At 44.8% G+C, this 23,368-nt stretch overlaps 1 protein-coding gene across 2 annotated transcripts in view; it reads right to left on the bottom strand.

The window, feature by feature from the left end:
• Positions 1–2,084: 2,084 nt before the first annotated feature.
• The window catches only part of Taf3 (TATA-box binding protein associated factor 3), a 153,109-nt gene continuing 131,825 nt past the window's right edge, over positions 2,085–23,368 (bottom strand). The window contains 4 exon segments of one of the 2 annotated variants that reach the window (NM_001271342.1): positions 2,085–3,844; positions 3,949–4,102; positions 5,224–5,330; positions 8,137–8,386. In NM_001271342.1, coding sequence (NP_001258271.1) covers positions 3,985–4,102; positions 5,224–5,330; positions 8,137–8,386 — 475 coding nt within the window. In that variant the 3' untranslated portion in view covers positions 2,085–3,844; positions 3,949–3,984. 2 annotated transcript variants of the gene reach the window in all.

Here is a 23,368-nt window from a genome sequence, read left to right as displayed (position 1 = left end):
GCAGGCATCCCAAAGGGACGGTTTCCTAACAGAAAGGACTGGTAACTGCAGTATAAGAGAACACTCCCTCATTCTTCAGCCAAAGCAATTCTTCCTTAAAACTCCTAGAGAACAGAGACGATGGGAAGAGACAGGGTATGAAACCATTTGTATTGAGAACCGTGCGCTCAGTGAACCTCACTGGTTAGCCTTCTCGGTGGCCAGCTTTTCCTATCTCGGCGTTCATTTTATACTTTAATTTGGCTGGCAGGTCTTTGTTTAATCGTCCTATTGAAGGGAGAACAAAGGTGGTTTGGGTGACTTGGTTGAGTAACGCAGTGTATTTTTATCTCTGTAAAAAGCCCCCATGGTCGGCATACTGAGAGCCTCTGGTTCTCTCCAGGTTTGGGATCACACATCAGTTGGCGGATAAAGATCCTCACTGTATTTAGTGGCAGACGCCTTCTGAAGACAGACACCTCGTCGGCTACAGAGACGACGCCTTGCCAGCCACCCTAGTCCCCGATGGCTGGTTATCGCACCGCGAGCAGTTCAATTTCCTCTGGGTATCTGTTTCCTTCTATAAAACACTGGCAGGGTAAGAATACTTTGCCTCCCTTCTTCTTTAGAAAGTATGGATGCCGCTCAAATGATGGCCTGGGATAAAGAAAAGGAAAAAGAGGCTGCTGCTTTAAAGAGGCAACGGTTAGCCTTCCTAATGAGAAATACTTCTCATTCTTGTGCTTCAGATTGTTACAACTCACATTCCTGTAGCCGGGTGCCTTCGCTTTGCAGAGCGAGCAGTTTTCTTTATTGTCTGTGTAGTGTGTGTGTGCGGACAGTGTGTGTGCTTGTGGAAGCAAGAGGTTGCCTCTGGGTTTCCTTCTCTGTTGCTCTCCACATTAGTGTTATTATTAATGGTGTAGCCAGGCATGGGGGTGGATGACGCCTTTAATCCCAGCACTTGGGAGGCAAAGGCAGGTAGATCTCTGGGTTTAAAGTCAGGACTACACAGAGAAACCCTATGTTGAAAAAACAAAAACAAAACGGCCCATGTGTACATGCATGTGCATATCTGTGTGCTGGGGCTCATGGAGGACACAAAGCATCATACCGTTTGGAGCTGAGGTACCTGCATCTGTGAGCCTCCTGTTGGTCCTAGGATCTGGACTTTGTGGACTTTTAACTGCTGACCCATCTACCCAGGCCCTCTACTTGACTTTTGCCGTTGTTGTTGTTGAGGTCTTTTAAAGAACCTGGGGCCTGCTATGTTGGCTACCCTGACTGGTCAGCAGGCCTCAGAAGTGTATGTCTGCCTCCCTGGAGCATGCTTCACGCCCAGCCTTTTCTGTTGGAGACAGATCAGGTCCTCGTGATTGTCCAGCTTTACTTATGGGGACACCTCTCTTCCCAGGCTGTCACCATCCTGTATTCATGCCTGTCCTCTTTCCAGTCCCCTTCTGGTTTTACCATTTAAAGAAAGCTGCCTCCACTCTGGTGAAATCTGTGGTGTTTATAATTCTCTCTCTCTCTCTCTCTCTCTCTCTCTGGAGAATGATTTTGACCAAGTTTTTTAACTTTTCTTCGTAACATTGATGTTTCATTTTCTAATCCACACTTTTTAAGTTTCTTAAACTTCCTTAGGTTGCTGTCAGACAGCCCGTCTAGTGGAGACTGCAGCCACCAGTATGCTTTGCACGGGCCACTGAAGAGTCATAAGATGGTGACAACTTTGGGTCTTTAGTGACCTGGACTGGATTCGACTCACTGACCTAGAGGTGAAAGGCTCTGTATTTCATTACTAATCCCTTGAGCCATCCAGCCCCCTGAAAATGATTCTTTGGTTTTTATTACTGCAAAGACCATTTATAAAATCATGGACTGGATTTAGGAAAGCAACCATGAAATAGCAAGGGACAACAAATTGATTGAAATTTCTTAAATGTTATGTGAGCTGGAGACTCTCAGACTGGAGGAACGGGAAAAAGTTCTATCTCCTTTCTTACTTCAGGGGTGCGACCTGCTCACTTAGACGTGGCGACTTCAAATCCACTGACCATGCCTCAGGGAACCGATTCCTAAATAAAGAAGACGGAAAAGCAAGCTACGAAACAGCCAATAATCTTTATTTTGTACTTCCCCCATCCTTCGTCTTCTCCAAAAAGCACTAATGGGTATTCTTTGTGCATGTGAAAATATTGTATAAAGTATTTAGAATGATCTCTAGTGAATGAAAAAGAAAAGAGACACATATCTCGACATAGATACTTTTTGGGGGGCAGGGGTGACGAAAACTTCTGGCTTCTAGAACAAGGAGGGGAGTGACTTCCACACTCTTCGCAGGTTGACTCCGTTACCACTGTTCTGCAATTTAACATCAAGGCAGAGAACCACATTTCTGAAACCACATTATATGTTTTAAAATAGGAGTGACTATAATACTAATGTCAATTGAGTTGGCAGTAAAAAAAAAATCACATTTCTACTCATATATTTGTATTAGGTTCAAATTCCGAGTTCTAACATTCAAGATCGCCTTCACACATGCCCAGATTGGGATTATTTCAAAATCAAGTAAAGGTCCATAGTTATTTCAAAGCCACTAAAATATGCTAATAAAGTTAAATTTGATGCTTTTTTTTACATTAAAAATAAAACATTTGGTTTATGTTTCAGATATCTATAACATATAATAAATAGTGGGCAGTATAGCAATATAATAAAGTTTTGTGATACCCTGAAATTTGATGAGTTTTCTTAAAAAAATCCATAATATACTTCATTTCAACCTTAAAGCACAATATCCATGAACAAATCTGTAGAAATAAAACAATATAAACACAAAATGCTACAGTATTTTTTCTTTTTTTACTTTTGTGGAAACTACATGTCCTTTTAGTAAAAGTGAGAGAAATTTACAGGAAATATGTAACAAACAAAACGATTTCAAGCCATTGACTCGAGGTGTCAATTGCCTTGTTTCCTTCCAATTGCTAGGGTCCTCTGCCCGCCATGTGGGCAGGGTGTCTAGGGAGGGACATGGTCTGGGCCCTTCTCTCTCTTTGCCTATGTACAGCAGCAATTACAGACATGGCTGAAATCACAGTGGATTCCAGAGAAAGCCAGAATTAAACACGATAAAAAAATTTTAAAAATAACTACTTCATAAATATTTATTATTTACAGTGGGGGATTTTTCTCAGTATCAAGAGTTTTATACAAGTTGATGGGATGCACACACAGCGAGAGGGACTCCAGCAGCTCACACAGTAGAATAAGAATCCAAGTTATAAAATACGCTAAATGAAAAGAATTTGCAGAGGTGGACAGGACATGATAGAAACCCTTTTCTTAAAAAATATAAGGTATCTCACAAAAGCCTGAACATTTTACACGCTAGTAATAAAAGTTGGGTGAGGTGGGGGGCTTCATATACTCTCATCACAAAAATATTTACCAGTCCTCTGACTGGAGCGCTCTCTCCTGCGGGTCACCTCGCTGTGGAGGGAGGGAGCGGCTTGCAAACTGTAGAGCGACTGACGCATCCTCCAGTCAGTCTGGGCGTTTGTACAGACGTCTTACCTAACACCGGAATAAAGGTTCTGAGAGAAGAAGGAAGTCAAGAGGGAAGATGTGTGGTGTCTTTATTAATACTTGTCACTGGTAATAGGCAGATGGAGGTGCCAGCCCTCAGGCCAGGCCTCTACTGGAGTTTCTCTTCAGCAACATGCTGTGGGAGCTCAGGCCCGTGTGTTTCAGAAGGGAGCGTCCAGAGCAATGGCATGTTCTTGTCCTTGCTCCTGGGGATGCGCTGTCCACAGGGCCTGGGGGAGACGGATGGCAGAACTGGGCCAGCCCCGGCCCGCTGCGGGGCAGCAGTCCCGCCCACGCAGACGTCAGTGCGCCCGGTCAGTGCGCCCACGCAGACGTCAGTGCGCCCACGCAGACGTCAGTGCGCCCGGTCAGTGCGCCCGGTGCGGGGCAGCAGTCCCGCCCACGCAGACGTCAGTGTGCCCGGTGCTTCCTCCTCTTGTGCTTCTTGTCTTTCTTTATCTTGTTGGCACACTTGGGGCAGAACCACTGCATTTCTTCCGGAGGAGCAGCCATGATTCCCACACAGGGCCTAGACACCAAAACAAGTTCACGTTAGCCAAGTTTCTTACTGTTTGTAACTTCTTTTTCCTGAGGCAGGGTCTGCAAGCTGTACGCTTCCTAAGAAAGAAACTTCCAAGTTTTTATTGTGTGTCATATGTACGGGTGTTTTGGCTGTGTATTTTTTGTGTACCTGGTGCTGCCTGAGGACAGAAGAGTGTGTCTGATCCTGTAAGTGGAGTTGCAGCCCACTGCGAGCTCCCAGAAGCAGCAGCAGACAGTGCTCTTACCATGGGGACATCTCTTCAGCCCTTGTGCCATGTTTTCAAAGGGGTCACTTCTTCCTGGTACGGTCAAGGCTAGCTCTGAACTCCTTACGTAGCCCAGGATGACCTTGAACTCCTGATCTTCCTGCCTTTACTACCTAAGCTGGGATGTGTGCACCCTACAGTCAGCTTTTGCAGCTATGGGGATGGAACCTAAGGCTTCTCCTCCTGCATGCTAAGGAAGCACTCTACCAACTGAGGTAAACCAATCCCTTCTCTTCTGGTGCTTTAAAATGAATCTTTAAGGCATGGTGGCTCAACAGATGAAGACACTGGCCATGATGCCCAACAGCACGCGGTCTCTGAGCCACGTGCTGTGCTCAGAAACAGGGAACGAAATGGTGTGCAAACCAATACAGCACGCTCCAATCCCGCAATGAAAATAAATGCCAAAAATGATGTATACACCAGAAATCTGCCCAAACACTGTAGCACTTACGCTGGGTATTTGGGCTATATTATATAGCGCCTTCTGTATAGTGAGACTAATTAGTTTATTTGTTCTTTCCATCAGGAAGAGTATAATGCAATGGCTTTGCTTGTATGTTTCACTTGGGGGGAGAGGCTGAGGGTGGGAAAGAGTCTCAGGTAGCCCAGGTTGACCTCAACTTCACTATGCAGCCCAATGCCAGGGGCAGGGAGGAGAGAGGAGTTACTATTCCTGTAGGAAAGGGTACAGAACTGAAGCAGGACATCCACAGTCAGGCTCAGGAACAACAGCACGACCAACAGTGCAGTTACTGACCCTGTCCTGAGTCGCTCTGAGATGCTCAGGCTCGGCTGGCCGTCTTGCGGTCTAGCACTCTGGGGATCTGGGGGCACTCACCAGTGGTACCAATCGTCACAGTCGTCACAGCCAATCATTGGGCTGCCGTCATCTGGCTTGTTGCAACCTGGACAGATCCAGATCTGATTGCCCCACTCATCACGGATCTGGTGGTAAGGTGCAGAGCCCGAAGAAATGGTGTGGGGAAAGAAGCAGAAGAGGCCAGATAAGAATGCTGCTTTATGCTGTGCACACTAAACCAACAAGCTAGGCGTACAGACCAGCACTGTCTGTGTGTCACCATCAGTCACCCCCGCTCTGGAACCACACAGAGGAAAACAGCTACTTAGTGAACAATAGTCCCCCTACACACACACACACACACACACACACACACACACACACACACACACACTTTCTTCCCCCCACACTCTCTCCTCACTATCTCTCTCCCTCTTGCATTTCTCCCTACTCTTCCCTCTCTCTACCCCATCCTGCATTGTTATTATTATTATTATTTTGGAGGTAGGTTCTATAAGCTTAGGCAGGCATGGCAGCCACTTATGGTCCAGGCTGGTTTTGAACTACAATCTTGGCCTCACTTCATGAGTGCCGGGGTTTCTGGTATGTGCTGCTGTGCCTGGATAGAACGACATGTTTCTGATGCACATTCTAAACTGCTCTGTAAATCATTAAAACAAAGCATTGCAGAGTCGTCTCTGAAACTGTCACGACTGGCAGACAGCTTCTCCTAAGAACTCCTCTCATCTCCCGAACCCCTCGTGAATCTGGCCTATCGGCCACACAACGGATAGTTCTGAAAGCTCTCGGTTTCCCTATTTTCTCAGCCACGCTCATAGCATGGGGTTAGCACACACAGTCGAGCGCGCATGCATTCCCTCATTACTCATTAGCCAAGCCTTCTCCTGAACTAGGTGATAAGATCAAGGATGTAAAAGAGCTGTTACTGAGTAACTTTCCATTCCCTGCATGGCATCTTAGAAAAGCACAATCCACTAGAGGGCAAAGGGAAGCAGAGGCTCATGGGCCAAAGAACTGCACACTTAATTATCATTATGCTCCAAATACCGCAGGTTCCAGGGTTCCGGCTTCATTCTCAGTAGGGAGTGTTCCTAACTGGATGGCTTTCTAAATGTCACAATATCGAAGCCAATTCTGCATGGGTGCAAAGGAGCACTGAGGCAAGTCTACTTTAGATGGCCACAGAGTAAGGTGTCCTCTTCCTATGCCTTCAAGTGCTACACTGACTACATGTGTGAAAGGCCAGGGTTCCTTATGAGGGGGAATCAAGAGTGGATATGTTCTGTTGTATGCATGGACTCATTCAAGGGTTACTATTTCAAAAATCTCTATAAAGCAATCTACACTCATCTGAAGCCTGTCTAGAGGAACGTGGAGAAAGCTGCTCTGACTGCCAGCTTTAACGTGGGGACAACTGCACCAGTAGTCACCAGGCACTGGGTGCTCAGTGGGCGAACCCACCATGCATGGCTGGTCTCGCTGCTGGCTGCCCTTACTTGACATTAGCAGGCTGTGACTTTGAGATACATTAAAAAAAAAAATTGCTGTAGCACCACAGTAATACACAGTATTTTCTTGGGTACTGAGTTCTTTTAAAACACATCTTTGGATAGTTTAAAAATGGGGAAACAGGGCCTACAGGAATCTCGCTGTCAATGGTACAGTAGTAGGCAGTGAGAGAATCGTCCTGTGTGTCCTCCATCTATAAAGTGTCTAGTTAGACTAGGAGACATTCGAGCACTGTTCCAGGTGCTTTCACATCTGTGAAGTCAGTTCCGATATCTACTGGAAAGCCACAATCTTCAGAGCCAGACAAGAGTACAGAGATTACCGAGTCTAATACAAATCCCTTAATTACAGATAAACAAATGGAGGCTGAGGAGATTAAGTATAAACTCCTTCCTGGTCAGCTCACCTGGGGGTGATGCCTCAATTATACTCCTCGGTGGAGAGGAGTGGACCAATCGATCCTCACAGGTTTTTCTATCACATTTGCCAATTTACTAATTTTAAGTTAACTTTTCCTGTCTATCTACTCTGTGAATGCATTCAGGATTTTTTTATACTTGTGTCCTTATACTGTCTCACATATATAATGGTTTATTTTTTTCCAAACTCCCCCATGTAACATGCTATATAGATACTTCTCAATCATTCATCTCTTCAAGGGCTAGGCTAAGTCAACAGCCTGCGGAGCTTGTCATTCAAAGGCATCAATATCTCCATTTACAAATACTTAGTGTGCTTGTGTGTGTCTTCACTGTGCCCTGAGAACATATCTTTATAAAATACTTCATTACTGGATTGAATTTGGTGTTGGAATCAGACCCCACACAATTAAGTGTGGGAACAGCCAAGGGCACTCTCAGGAGAACGCAGGGCCATTCGATGTGATGAGAAGCGTTTGCTACTCACTTTCAGCACGAGGGGTTAAACTCAGGGCCCTGTACGTGCTAGGCACACTCTCTACCACCGAGCTAGGTCTAAGAATAAAAAAAGCACTTGAATGCTCAGAAATTCTTATGGTCTAAAGGTTCTTTCTAGTTAAGATGTAAGTTCCTATATATTCTGGATCTCAGCAAATAAAATATAATGAATAGTGCTACCATTGAGAAATAATAGCCAGCCCATAAGATCTATGTCTAATACATAAATTATATTGACGTCAGTAATTTACTCACTCTAGTAGGAATCCACTGAGGTATTTGAATATCACAGTTGTACACTGGTGTTCTTATATTCAGGTATAGACATGATTCAAATCAACACAAATGCAGGTTGGCCTCATTTATGTAGCTGAACATCATCTATGTGGTTTTGAGCCAAGAGCTTGAAAAGGCAATGGTAATGCTTCTCCATTTATCAAGCACTGCTGTGAGGGCCAGCACTGCAGAAGCAGCCCCCCCTTAAACGCTGTGGAGACACACGTACCACGTAAGTGCTGACTGTCTCGGTCACGACGCTCCGCACTGGGGCTTTGGCGCTCCCTGCTGCAGAGAGGGCAGGGGCTGGGGATGGCATCAGGGCAGGGCACACCGCAGCCTGGGCGAGGAGTGGTGGCGGCAATGGAGTAGGGCTCACTCGTACAGGAATAGGGACAGGGGCCGGAGGCGGGGTTTTAGGTCTGTTCAGAGAAGGAGCGGGCTTAGCCTCCGGGGCTGGCACCACCTTGCTGATGACACTGTCAAGGAGAAAAAAAGCCAAGGTCAAAATGTACCATAGATTTAACAATTCCTACAAAGACCTTTGTCTGGAAGCAAAGTAGATTTGCACGGCATTTATTTATGTTGTGAGACAGTCAGAAGACGATGTGCTGGGAGATGCTTCCTTCCACCACATGAGTTCTAGAGATCAAACTCAAGTTGTCACACTTACCTGCAGAGCCATACTGCCATCCATGTTTATTAATTTTATTTTGCAGTGTCTCATGCATGAATGGCAACCACTCTAAGAGCTGAGTTATATCCCCAGTCTTGAAAAATATGCTTTAAAGTGTCCAGAAACAGTTAAAGAGCTCAGAATTCAAGGCCTATCCCATTATCACTGTTGAAACTTAGGCTAACTTTCTCAGTGATCACACACGTAGAGACATTCTAACAATCAATACCCACGTGTATGTTTTTCACAGATACATAATAGAAGGATTGTGTTTTTCCATAACTTGGTTACACACTCCTCCCTCACGACTTCAGATGTGTCAACTGACTGACTTCTGAGAGGAAATGTGAGAAGTGCTGTGGCGTTCCTTGTGAGTGGTTTCTCTTGAGCCGTTGGCCTGGAGTCTTACTGGCTTCAAAGGAATCCCTTCCTCCCCAGAAGTCATGAAGCCCTAAAAGATATGCAGGTGTCTTTTCTATTTAATTTGAATGAGAAGGCCCATAGGGTCTGGTGCTTAAACACTTGGTCCCTAGTTGGTGACGTTCGAGGGAGATTTATATGGTACAGCCATTACTAGGGGTTGGCTTTGATGTCACAGTCTCACCTTGCTTCCAGTTTGCTCTGCTCCTTCATGCTTGTACCTAAAGATGTGATCCCTTGGTTTCCTGTTGCAGCCATCATACCTGCTACTTGTGACCATGCCTCTCCACCGTAACTGAGCCCTGTCCCTCTGGAACTGTAAGCCCCGCAAACCTCTTCCATAAACTGACATGGTCACAGTCCTGCCTTACCACAGCCATAACTATGTAACTAACAGAGAGGCTGGCAGAGAGTGGGCGGCTGCCTTACATTTACGTCACCATGCCACTTTTTCTGAGGAACCCGGAAGACTTGGAAGTCTGTAATAAAAGAGCAGTTAGGAAGCTGTGCTAACAGAAGCCTGGAAACAGCAGCGCCGACAGCAGTGTGGACTGTGAAGGCCAGTGTGAGTGGTTTCGGAAGGGATCAATACTAACAGCCCAACTAGAAACCTTTCATGTGATATTTTGGTAAAGGATTCAGTTGCTTTCTGCCCGTATCTTGAGAACTTGCCTGAGGATACATTAATCTTCTGTGGAGATTATTATTTCTTCTTCCTTCTCCTCCTTTTTGGATGTCTGCTTTGTTTTAGAGACAGGTTTCTCTATATAACCCTGACTATCCTGGAACTCATTACTTGACCAGGTTGGCTTTTAACTCACAGACATCCACCTGGCTCAGCCTCCTGAATGCTGGGATTAAAGGCCAGTAGAGGAAATTTCAAAGCAACATAATACCATGGTGTGGTTGTCATTGATAACACTATGCAGTCTACAGCAGTAAAAGCACACATGGGCCACATGTACACTGACCAGTTTAGAGAAAAGGACACTGGCCAAGGCTGAGCTGGAAGCGAGGCTGCTAAAGATTAGGGCCATTAAAAAAAAGCCTGCTCTGCCCTGGAACAAAGGGAAGCTCGCCCTCAGGGTAAGACCCACCACCTACATTTCTAACTTCAGGCTCTTTAGATAGCCTCTAGAAAGCAATTTCAAACAAGAGTAGCTGCCACTGTGGCTGAGGTGGGGGTGTGGGCAGGGTCCCTCTCATTTTGGAGAACTGGGGCAGTGTCATCTGCGTGGTGCTCGAAAAGTGAAGGGATGGGGGATGGTTCCCGAGTGAAGGCCCTGAGAAGCCATTGAAGGAAGCTTAGAAGGTGAAGTGTGGGTTTCAGTGGCGACCCTAAGATAGTGGCCCTGCCAAGAGTTCTGTGGAACCCATGGAAGATACTATGTATAGTATGTATGTAAGGAAGGCAGTGCATTCCAGGTGGATAGAAAGGAAGCGGCAACCAAAGCACACTGTAACAAAACCGCAAAACAGAGAGAGGCGGAGCAGCAGCTGGAGGTAAGACCACCTGCTTTCACACCGAGAGACGACACAGCAGCTGGAGGTAAGACCACCTGCTTCCACACGGACAGACAGACACAGCAGCTGGCTTGTGAGGCTTGCAAAGCAGAAGGCAAATATGGCAACGAAAAATAAATTCCGTTTTTGAAATCTTACAGAGAGAATGCCAAATAAAGATGCTTTAGTCAAATAAAATTTAAGGGTTTACTACCTGTAGGCTTATACTGAAAGAAACTGTTTGGGCCCTTACATTTTTAAATAAATTATTAATATTTACCATTTTATAAGGTAATTAAGATAAGTAACATTTATCATTTTATAAGCTAAGTGGATACATTAAAAAAAGATTTCTTTGGTAAAGGCTCAGTGGTTATCAACACTGGCTGGTCGTTCAGAGGACCCAAGCTCTATTCCCAGCTCCTAGATGGTGGCTCACACCAGTCTGCAGCTCTAATCTCAGGAAATGTAATGTTATTTTCCGGCCTCTGTGGTTATTAGGCAAGTACGTGGTACACAACATATATACAGTCGAAATTCTCAAACACACACAGATTAGATAAATAATAAAAAACATTTTTAAAAGTAGGGGTCTAGGACACAATTCCGTGGTGTATTTGCTGAGTACAGCTGTGGTTCTGAGTTTAAGCCAGTGAGCTTGACAGCTGTTAGCAAACACCATGCTTAATTTTCATCATCATGACGACTGGATTTGCAATTACTATGGAAACACCTATAGCTGCATCTATACGTGTGCTTCCATGAAGGTTTGAATAAGGTCAGAACAACGGCCCTGGGTGGGCCAGGCCGAGATCCTGGAGAGAGCAAGCGGCGCATAGCTCATCCTCTCTGCTTTCTTACTGTGGATGCAATGTGAGCCTCTGAGGTCGTGGCTTCCCCACCACGATGGGCTGTACCCTCACACTGTGATGCACAGTAAGCCTTTCCCATTGCCTTTGTGCAGCATTTTGTCACACCAACAAGAAAAGTAACAGCTGTAACACACAGCATCTTCTCTCACTGTGAGCAAAGGCCCTCAGAAGCAGGCCTGCGTCAGACGGGAAATGTGTGCTGTGGTGGAAATATGGATACAGTGGCCAAATGACTTTACAGTAAAGACTAAAAGGCCTGGACACACAATGCTGTAGGTCGGAGGAGGGACAGTTAACTAGCACGGTGCTTCTGAATGGTTATTAAAACCAGTGTGCAGGGCCGATGCCATGATGGATAACCAGGTAGGTCACATCTTTAATCCCAGCAGTTGGGAGGTGGGAAGGGGGGTTAGGTAGCCAGATGTTTGAGGCTAGCCTAGTTTACATAGTTAGTTCCAGGACAGTCAGGGCTATGGACTAAGACCTATCTTAAAATTACCACATCATTTGAAGTAGTCACACACATATTTTTATAAAAAAAATAGTTGTGAGTAGTTTATAATAAAATCCAAGTTTTCTAAGGAAAAAAATGCAAGCATGAATATTTGTGTACAGTCACACAAAGTTTAAAAGAATATATATGCAAACTATTTAGAAACTGCTTCTATAAGGTGGGATTCTTTGGCTTATCCATAATTAATATATAAATCTTGTGGTAAAAATAATGAAAAAGTAAAAACATACACACGTAAGTGTCTCTGGGAATTCTCTAACATAATGATTGCTTGCCCAACACCTTCTGGGGAAATGCTGGCCACAGTTTAGTCAGACATACTGCAGAGAGCCCCAGGTGGAGTCAAAGGGTCACACGGTACAGATGACTCTGCTGTTGCCCACTGGTGAGCAAGAGCCTAGTGCTCAAGGAAGCGAGAAGAGAGTCTTCAGGAACAATGCTGTCTGTCTGTTTATGTGACTAAAACAAGAAACGAGTCATTTAGCTTTTGCCAATGTTTACATGTGGTTTGTTCCAGAAGATGTATGTGGTCATATGCTGGGTCTTCAGTGTGTTGATTTGAGAGGCAGTAGGATTTTCAAGAGGTGGGGTTTAGTGTGAGGGAACTTGCACGTGTACCCGTGTGTGCGCGTGCGCGTGCATGTAAGGACAAGTTATTAAAGTGGGCACATGATTTCATAAGGCAAACTATTCTATCTCTACTTTAAGGGTCAGCGTAGTATTACATTATAACTACTTTCCCGGCTCCTGAAGTTCAGAGTCTCCTAGAGTTTGAGTTATTTTGACTTTAGCTTCTAAGTGACTTAGGGTAGTTTTAAATATACAGTTTTAAAAGCAATTCTCTGACTTTCTTAAAGAAAAATTCTTTCATTATCTAGTTTTAGCAATGCGAAAACTCACACAGCAGTGCAACGCAGTGCAGCCCCTCGGCGATCAGCTGACACATCAGCACCTGATTTCACCGCTGTAGACACCATTTTGGCCCTGGTTGCCCTTGACCTCCTATTGCCATGCACAGTAAGTTCCCGTCCAGAGCTTCCTGTTGAGTGCCCAGCGTCTCCCAGAGAAAGCAATACGGCTCACCGCTGTGTCCAACAGTGGCTCTGCTGCTACCCTTACAGCTTTTGGAGGATTTAGTCACAGTGCTCCGACTGCTATAAACACTGGTGTTATTCATACAAATGCGCAGAAGGAGGGACTGTCTGAGGGATTTCTTTACCTGTTTCCCCACAACAAACAGAATGGGTCATGAGCTGTAATGCAAACTCACAGCTTGACAAGTCAATAAAGAGTTGGGCTGCACCTCCCAGCGCCTCAGCCTCCAAGGTTAGAGGCAAACACACTTTGGATGTGTTCTGCACAGGAGGCTTAATGAGCCTCATTATTCCGCTATTGTGTGCAAACGCTATGAAACCAGTAATCTAAATGATCAAAGTCCAAGTAACTGGCTACCGAGTGCTCTCAGTTCAAAAGTCCCCTCACAATGGCTTACTTATGTACCTAACAGTAAATGGCCATGTTTAAATGGTGACAGCACAGCACAGGGAAAGTCCTGCAATCTTGTCTGTGGATGGGGTCTGTGTGACCTTCTGAACACAGAAATTACTCAATGGGGAAAAATCACTTTGAGGAAAACACATGTTGCCTAAATCGCAATTCATTTAACTTTTCCCTAAATATTTCACTTTAGATTTCAGACACACCATCTGCCACAAGAAACACATTCTCACAGATGTTAAATGAACCTCTTCTCACAGCAAATGCAGACCATTCCTGAGATTTTACAGTACTATGGCTGTGAAAGCTCTCGGTTGGCCTGTGGCGTGAATTTGTCTGTCTATTCTTCCTATTTTTGCATTTTCACTTTTATGGAAAGCCCCAGACATACCTGGCCTGAATGAGGTAGTCAGTCTGGTGGGCACACACTGGCAGATTTCAATAATCTGAAAGTCACTTCCAATGATCTCCAAGACTGGCTCTGAGTGCTCCATCCCCCCTCCCCCCTTCCCCAGCTGCTGTGTCTGCGCTGCTGTGTCTGCATGTACGGAAGCTGCCTTACTCGGGTGCTCACGGTCTAGGTGAACTTAGACCCAGTCCTCATGGAGGACTTCAGACAACACTTTCTTGACCAGCAGCTTCAAAGACCTGAATGAAAACTGATCAAACCCCGAGGAAGCTAGGGGGAGGGCTGCTGCTTTAAGGCTAAATTCCAGGCCTATTGTTGTGTGGGAATGGAAAACAAATACATCAAGCTTTCCATTTCTCTAGCTTCAGTATCTAAGCAAATATTCCAAACTTGGGAGGGAGTCTACTTTACAGTATCAGTACTTAAAATGCCAAACAGTGAGACAGTCATTTCCATATTTCACGTTGATCAAATACCCAAAGACAATTATGAGAATCAGTTTTATGTTGATTCTTCAAATCAATCATTATTCCTTATTCTTCTTGATCCTCACAGCTCAAAATTTAACATTGGTATAATTATAAGACAACGATAAATGGATTTAATTCCTCGAGCTCATGGCTTGCCTCCTGAATATTTACATCGTCCATAAAATGTGTATTTTATCTTGTCATAGCCCAAGTACACATCAAGTAGCAAACATTTTATCTTTTAATGCAGGCATGACCTATTTGAAAAATGAAACAAATTGCATGAAGTAATTAGAGACGAACATCACCACTATAGAATCTTGCTTCTAAGGGAGAGGCCCAAATGATTATACTTCTATTGTCAAATGTGTAAAATCTGTAAAATCCCCTAAAAGGGCACTGACATTCCGATAAGTAATGAATAACGAACGTCTCATCAGACTTGCGAGAAGATCCAGCAGAGCGATAAAGGACAGGGGAAAGCCAAGTGACGAGCTCTCAGGAAGCCGCACAAACGGGGAGAAGCAAATGCTTTCTAATGTCATAGTTCAGACTTTGGAGCCGGGTAAATAATCTCTATTTTCAAGACTATTAATTTGTTTTTAAGACAGGGCCTCACTATATAGCTCTGGCTGACCTAAAACTTGGTACGCGCACTAGATTAGCCTTGAAGGATCCACTTGCCTGTCACCCAAGTGCAGGACTAGAGGTGTGCGCCACCACACCTGGCTCAGAAAATGAACTTCTAAAGCTGTCTTTGAATGGAAAATAGGCAGAAATGAATAGATGCCCGAGTATGTCAATTGTGATGAGACAATAAACATCACTTCAGGAGACTAGGATGCCGGCCTATTGTTCACACAGCCACAGAAAAATGTAACAGTGTGTGTCATGTGAAGCAACCCCTGCTCCTGGGTGCCCAGTGGAACTCCAATAAGACTGTGGAACTGAGTGGGAGGCTTTATAGCTTCCTGCTGCTGATGCTATGCAGGCTGCTAGTGGACAATCATTAATGATCATATGCAGGTGGACACCCTCCATGATACAATTCTGTACTGCTTGGCAAGGTATGCTCACGGATACAATGGTAGCACAAAATATTCAGAGTGTGACCACTGCTTCCTGACTGGTTATGAGGCCCACTCCATGGGAGGGATTTATGCTTGCTAAAGCCTATGGCTAAGGAGCTCACAGGCCCTATGCAGGGGTATCTACTACTGATGTTTGAACGAGTGGTCAGAGAGTTAAACTGTCTTCTCAACACCCATGTTTACACTCATAGATTAGTGTAAGTCTCAGCCTTGACCAGAAAAACCTCTTTTAACAGTGGGCAATGGCACAGCAAAATTTACAACTGGTTAAAGTGCTAAGAATAGTTAATGCTTTATGTTTGACTCCAGACAAGACATCTAGGGAGCATCGTAGAAGGAGGACAGAAGGACTCTAGGAACCTAATGGCAGAGAGGCATATATAGGACATTGTCTCTGGACACAGTGTGGTGAACACACATTGGCTGTGACTGCCTGCATGGAGCCTGCTCACCCCTGCCTCCCTAAACCCCTGAAAGGAAGAAGGGAAGCGAGAATAGGAGCAGGACTGGTGGGGAAGGTGGGCATCATAGAGTTCTATGGCTATGAGGAGACAGTGCGTCCAACGCATTTAACTGAGGCTTGCTTACAGTTTCTGAGGGTCAGTCCATTATCATCATTGTGAGGGCATAGGGGAGCATGGCGGCACTCATCCTACTGAAGCAGTAGCTGAGAGCTACATCCTGATCCTTGGGGCAGAAAAAGAAGGGGAGGAGGGCTGGTGTGGGCTTTTGAAACCTCACAGTCCACCCCAGTGGCATGCTCCTTCCAAAAAGAGAATAGCCACTCCAATGAGGTCCAATCCTTTCAAATAGTTCCACTTCCTTCAAACGTATGAGCCCATGGGGCCACCCTTATTCATACCACAGTGGGCAAGAGTGGGACAAGGGATGAGAGACAGTGACAGGGTCAGGGTGAGTGTGATCACAGTGCATCCAGAGGGCCCTGAAGACAAGTTCAATATTATAAGGCAAACAAACAAATAGAGAAAATACAGTCATAAAATCTTAACCCTCCAATCAAAAAGAGCAACAGTGAAGATTAAGAAAACTTCAATCTTATTATTTCTTAATTAGATTTTTATCTGGTATTTATGCATGCATTGGGAGGTACGACTACGCTGTGGTGCATAGGTGGAGGTCAGAAGTCAACTTTCAGGAGTTGGTTCTCTCTTTCTACCATGTGAGTTCCTACGAGTGAACTCAGGTCACTAGGCCAAGATGGCAATCACGTCTATCCACTGAGCCATCCCACCAGCCACTGCAAGTGTTTGAGTGGCTTCCTTAATCTAGCTAAATAATGCTTTTATTTGGAAGTTAGAGTAAACTGGTTTTATTTAAAAGTTTTAAAATCATAATCCTTAACTTTAGTAGTCTTGTCGGTAGTAATAATGTGTACTGTCACAGGCAGATTACCTGCAGATTATTTCGTAGTTTTATAGAACAGAACAACTGGTGCTTGTCCTGCACTCAAGACTGCTAATGTAAAAAGGTACAGAATACATTTAGAGATGTCACAATAGTGCTGGAGAGGTGGCTCTGGGCTGGAGAGGTGGCTCAGCGGTTAAGAGCACTGACTGCTCTTCCAGAGGTCCTGAGTTCAATTCCCAGCAACCACATGGTGGCTCACAGCCATCTGTAATGGGATCCGATGCCCTCCTCTGGTGTGTCTGAAGACAGCGACAGTGTACTCATATGCATTAAATAAATAAATTAAAAAAAAAGAGATGTCACAATAATGTTAAGTCTGATAAATTTAGTATCTGTATGAATATGTGTGTGTACATGTGTGTATGTATGTATGTACATGTGTGTGTATGTATGTGTGTGCATGCGTGTGTTGTATGTATGTTTGCAAGTATGTGGAGGCAAGATGTTGAGGTGGAACTTCTTCCACAGCTGCTTCTTGACCTTTTTGTGACAGGGTTCCCCACTGAACCTGGGCCCAGACTTTGGCTGGAGTGGGTGGCTATGAAGCTGTACACGTGCTCCTAACTCCGCCTTTGCAGACCTAGGATTACAGCTGTGAGCCACCATGCCCAGCCTTTCCCAAGGGTGCTGGGGATCTGAACTCAGCCCTCAAGTCTGCACGTCAGTACTCTGTCCACTGTGCTATCACGGCTGCCTGATCTTTCCTTTACAAATACATCTGTTTTCCAGATCTGTCCTTTGTGAAGGCCTAGACATTCTAGTAGCAATGGGCACCTCTACAGCGCGATTTCTACTCCACTGACACAATCAGTGTTCTCTGAAGGAATGGTTAATTTGAGGTCTGTGGAAATGGCCGGTAACACAGGAAATACATGAAAGCTATTCAACACTAATGAGGTTGTATTGAATCTAACAGACACCATGAAAGAATTACCACTGGACAAGACAGGATAATTTGAAGATGAACATGAAAAAGGAGGAAGGAAAGGAGAAGGAAACAGATGGGGTGCGGTGGGCAGAGAGACCAAACCCAACCACCATTACTAGTGCAATTCTGAATCAGCTCCAAGTCCTTCCCCTGAAGGCAGCAACAGGAGGAGTTCAGTCAGCATTTCTCATCCCTTTCCTTGTTGGATTTACATGTCAAAATAACCAAATAGAAGTACACTTTCAATAAGGGTTTCAGTTAATAAATGCTAAAGAGATGGTTAGATTTTTTAAAAGCCAGCACTTCAGAGGGTGTAATGAGAGGACTGATCTAATATTACTAGGAGTGTGGAGCTCACCACGTGCCCTGTGCTGAGACGGTTGGACAGCGGCGGAGTTGGAGATCATTCATTGCTCTCCTGAGGACAGAGCTGTGTTATCTGCTGGCTCAGATGTACCTGGGCTTCTAGTCCCAGGGAATCCCACACCTGTCGCCTCTTCAGGCACAGGTACTAGTGTGCGCACACCCACATGGGAATATACACCTACACTGATGAGAAAACAGTAAGTGAACTGGGTTAAGAGCACTTGCCTTTCCGCACAGAAGTTCAGTTGTTAGCGCTCACGTGTGGTAGTTCACAACCGCCAGTAACAGCAGCTCCTGAGGAATCTAAGTCCTCTTCTGGTCCCAGCAGGCAAATCACCTGTCCCCCATCCCCTACCATGGGTAAAGTAAATCTTAAGGAAGTGCTATCTTTATTTCTTTTCTTTGTTCTTTTGTGTGTGTTTGCTTTTTGAAACAGGGGTTCTCTGTGTAGCTCTGGCTGTTCTGGACCTTGGTCCATAGTGTAGACCAGTTTGTCCTTGAACTCAAAGACCTACCTACCTCTGCCTCCCAAGTACTGGGATTAAAGTGTGTACTAATCCAACACCGCCCAGCAAGCGGAGCTTTCATCTTCTAGTTTTTAAAACTGTATAACGGTAACACTTAAAGCACACGTGCTGCTGGACAGACGTGCACTTGTACACACAAAGATAGCTCATGCTTTTAGAGAGGCCAAAAAGGAGCAGAAGGGGCAATTAGAAGCCTATTTTATAAGGCTCTGTGACAGTAACCTAAATTTACAAGGCAGATGTTAATTTCCTTGTATTTATTATAAACCAAATAAAATGAAAACAATAAAGAGTAGAAAACCACTGTGCTGTACTTCTCAGCTTTGAATGGCTTGGTGGTGGCAGAGCATGGGAGCAGGGCCAGTTGGCACTTGTGACTGTGACTTACTCGTGCCCTCCACCTTAGTCTAACAAGGAGCATCCCTTCCTATCAGTGCCCTTCTGTGCTCCAGCAAAACTCACAGGCCCGTGTTCATATCAGTCAGTACCTCACAGCCAGGTCATAATAAGTGCCCGAGCCATTCCAACACCAGCAAGTGCTTTAACAGTTGAATTAAAAGCACATGAAATGCCCATGATCTAGTTATGGCCAGAGGGTGGAGCAAAGCTAGAGTGGCATATATGTTTTAATAGACTGTGTGGACTCCATGTGAGGGTCAGGGCTAACTCGTAGGAGTCAGATCCCTCCTTCTGCCTTACGGGTTTCTGGGCCTGAACTCCAGTACTTTTACCCTCAGAGCCATCTCACTGGCCCACAGTTAACTCTAAAGAAAATAATGACCATATATTTTTGCAATCAGAAGAAAAAAAAAAAGGTCAAGTACTTCCACGAATAGCAGTACTTGTTTAAATGATTTTTAATACAAGAACCCCTGATTTTATCCAAAAGACCTAAAATGCTGAGGTACCAAGTAAAGACCAAAGGAGGCAACCATTCTTTGCTCAGTTCTAAATCTCTGGAGCAAAGGAGCTTGTCTGTTGGTCGAGCACAGTATTGGAAAATACCACAATATCCCAATTCCACTACTCAGTCTTAGCCTTCTTTCAAGTTCTTCTAAGACACTCAGTGGCTTGGGGATAGAGGCCCCAGGTTCATCACCAGCATGTAGGAAACAAGAGGAACCAGTGTGGATGACACCACAGTGGTCTGACCTTTAAAGATGGGCTTGACACTCTTGACAATGACATTGGTCCATTCAGACAATATATTCTGAAAGGTAACTGGGCTAAATGCGATGAACAAAAAGGGCTTTAACAACACTGCTAGACTGAAACATAAAGAGTAAGCAAGGAGTGAGTGAGGGAGAGGAGCAAGAAGGGAAGGTGTGTGAAGAAACAGGAGTACATACGAGAAAGCAAAAGGAATGGTCAGAGAACAAGGCAGACAAGCAGGGAGAAATGGGTGCTAGCGATTTCCATGGGCAACAGGGCCCTGAAGAGCAAAGCAACACGCTTAGGACTCAGCCTGCTCTCTGCACCGATCCCGGCAAGAAGTTACAGAAGCCTCGGAAATGAAGACTGTAAGACAGCTACATGGAAACCTATGGCCCTCCGTCTCAAGAAAACAATTCAATTAGAGAGGATGGCAGGCTGCCCTGTTGTTGAAGCACTACTCACTCCAGTTGCAGGGCACAGGAAAATCAACCTTGAATAAGTAGAAACTCCTCCCTGAAGGCTGTCAACCTTGAATAAGTAGAAACTCCTCCCTGAAGGCTATCTTACAGAGTATCAGAAGGTGCTATGCAGGGGGGACAAAAGCCATCAGTGATCTTTCTCAGTACTAGACCCTGCGTTCTGAATGTTGACCTGCGGTAAGATATACCCACTGTGTAAGAGTGGCACGAGAGCTATGTGTGTAGCCACTGCATTCTGATCAGACATAAGGTCTGCTCTACAGGAGGGGTGACTTCATGCCTGTTGTAAATCCGGGAGCAGGTCCTAAGACTGGGGAGGTCATGGGTCTGGGGTTGGGAGATACTATTGTTATTTAGCTAAACTGTACGCTGTCAAACAATAGTTAATTTATCCTCATAAAGTCATACTGCTTTCTGTTTGGTTAGAGAAGATTCTTTTGGCCAGGGTAGTGCTTAATTAAGAACAGGCCATCTCTATCAATCTCCCATCAAAAGTTCAGGTAACTTCAAGGAAGAGGACGGAGAGCATGGAAGGACTGGTGGCCGGGGAGAAGAGCTAAGAAATGCTGATGTTGACCATGATATGGCTGTTGTACACATCAAATCACAGCAGTTATGGTTGTCTGAACAAAAATACAGCCATCAAAATTACAGCCTGCACAGGGAGAGGCCCTCAAGGACCCACCGAAAGCCGAGGAGCTATTGGTAGTTGGTGGCTGCTGAGGGAGGGAAAGCTCCTCTCTAAGGACATAGACATGGGTTGCTTATGACCCACTGGATGGCCACACACTTATCGGCATATGGGAAACATTATTCCAACCTTGAGGATTATTAATAACCAACCGTCAAAATAGGACCTGGTGGTGGGTGGGAGATGGGTTGGGGCAACAGCTGGAGTTGGAGAGAGGGGGTAGCTGACGAGTATGGTCAACATACATTGTATACGTGCACAGAACTTTCAGAGACTAGAAAGCATGCTCTACAATTGGCTACAGAAGTTCCTTGAGTGGAAATCAGGATTCAGTGGGCCAAAGAGTTAAAACAGAGCAAGGTGATCCAAAGGCTGAGTTATCCGATTTCCCTGACAGAGAGAAGCCTAGAGAAGGCATGGGTTCCCCATGCAAGGATAAGGTTGAAAGAAAAGCAAGAGAAAAAGGAAGAAGACAGCCGAGAGAGCAGAGGAATGAGGAAAGGGAAAGAGAAAGGCCCCAGCACAAGTGGGAGTTGTGAGCTGATAAAAGGCACGGGAAGAGACTGGCCCTCAAGGGTTGGTAGGGATGCTGCTCCAAGGTCTTTCTTGGAGCCTGGAAGACAGGCTGATAGGGGATACGATGATGTGCAACTCTGGAACCCCACAGAACAAATCTGGGCAAACAGGCCAACAAGGCTTGCCAGTTCTATGTGTAGAACTGAGGCCACACTGTAAGAAAAAAGGAAAAACTTCATCCCAGAACCCATGTTGTGATGTGGGGATCCGCTTTATAAACTCCTGAGGCGGAGGTGGAAAAGGGGAAGAAACAAGTTACTCCATGTTTCCACAATCTTTATGCAAGTGTCTGAGTCTACCACAGGGTGGACAGGGACCACAGAATGCAAACGATGTAGCAGCAGTGTAAACATTTCTATCCCGGCACCTCTTGTTTTATAAAGACCTAAAATGTGAGCAGGTTGATCTTTAGGGAGAACTATAATCAGATAGTAGCCGAAAGGTTACCACGACACAGAATTATCTCTGCCCGTCACAGGTTAAAGAACATTTAAATTCTGGAAGTTCACATCAGCTTTTTTTTCAGATAACAAATCTTAAGTACCTTCCTATATTCATTCAATTAGCGATGTTGGGCCTTGATAAAGCTGTGAAGAGAAACTTTCCAACTATCATTCAAATCATATCTAAAAAGGTGGTCATAAATATTTTAAAACCTAAGTGAACTAATAAGACCTAGACCCATTAAGGATAAGATCTTTTACAACAAATTAAATAAAACAATTTATTGAAGTCTGGACTCCAGATAAGCTAGATTTACTGGCTGACCTTTTATTCATTTAAGGAACAAAATTAGCTCTAATTGCATTAGAATGGAATTCAGTAAATTTCCCTCAGTCTTCTAATGTGGCATCCCTGTAAGGAGTGCTGTAATTGTTCACAAGCAAGATGGAAAAGCTTTGATTGTAATCTTCCCACTTGTTTTACTAGGTCATAAAAGCATTCCCAAACCCAAAGCTGGATGTTCTGACAGCACACTAGTTTTTCTCTTAAATATATGTACTGCATTTTTGGTGTTGGTGAGCAAACTACAGTGCTCCAGAGGAAGAAATTAAATTAAGACTTTGCCACAATCCCAGGTTAGTGAAAAGAGTGATGTAATACACGAAGACCGGAGCTTTCTGGAAAAACAAAAAGCAAAAAACCAGAAACCCAGAACACAGCTGACAATCCAAACAAACATCCATCTAATTGCCTGTTTGTGACGAGGGAGCTGAGAGAGTGAGGGGCACAGAGAAGACAGGACCTCACAGGCCTCTCAGTCAGTCACCCGGCAGCCAGGAGAGCCACTTGTGGGTCCCACACAACTGGAACAGAAGTTGTCTCAAAAGCTGTTGTCTGTCCCTGGGATATGTTCTTCTAGCTGGGCTGCCTTGTCTGGCCTCAGTGGGAGAGGAAGGGCCAAGCCTCAGAGAGACTTAATGTGCCACGGTGGGGAGATACCTGGGGATGGGAGGCACAGGCACAGAGGAGAAAGGGAGGGGGGATGGAGGGAAGGATTGTGGGAGGGGGTGACTGGAAGGGGTGCTGTGAGCAGGATAAAGTGAATAAGTTAAAAAAATTAAAATAAAGAGGTCAATTTAATGTTGCAGACACAATCTTTTAAAAAATTTAGATTGCATTTATAAAATCTAAATATGGTTAGTCTTGAAACACTGTTCTGTCATTGTCTCTGTTAGCAACCTTACAGCCTGGGAAGCACCTGGGGGAGGGCCCGTTTCCAAAATGATCTCCCCAGGGTAGGGCAAAGAAAGACAGCCCACGGTAACTCAATTAAAGATCAAAATCAAAACCAAATACTTTTGTTTCTGTTTTTGTGACGGGGAAGATATTGAAATTAGAAAATCAACAGGCCTTCC

Source organism: Rattus norvegicus, chromosome 17 (assembly GCF_021556685.1).
Source record: "Rattus norvegicus strain SHRSP/BbbUtx chromosome 17, alternate assembly SHRSP_T2T, whole genome shotgun sequence".
Classification (NCBI taxonomy): domain Eukaryota; kingdom Metazoa; phylum Chordata; class Mammalia; order Rodentia; family Muridae; genus Rattus; species Rattus norvegicus.
This window is presented reverse-complemented; position numbering and strand designations above follow the sequence as displayed.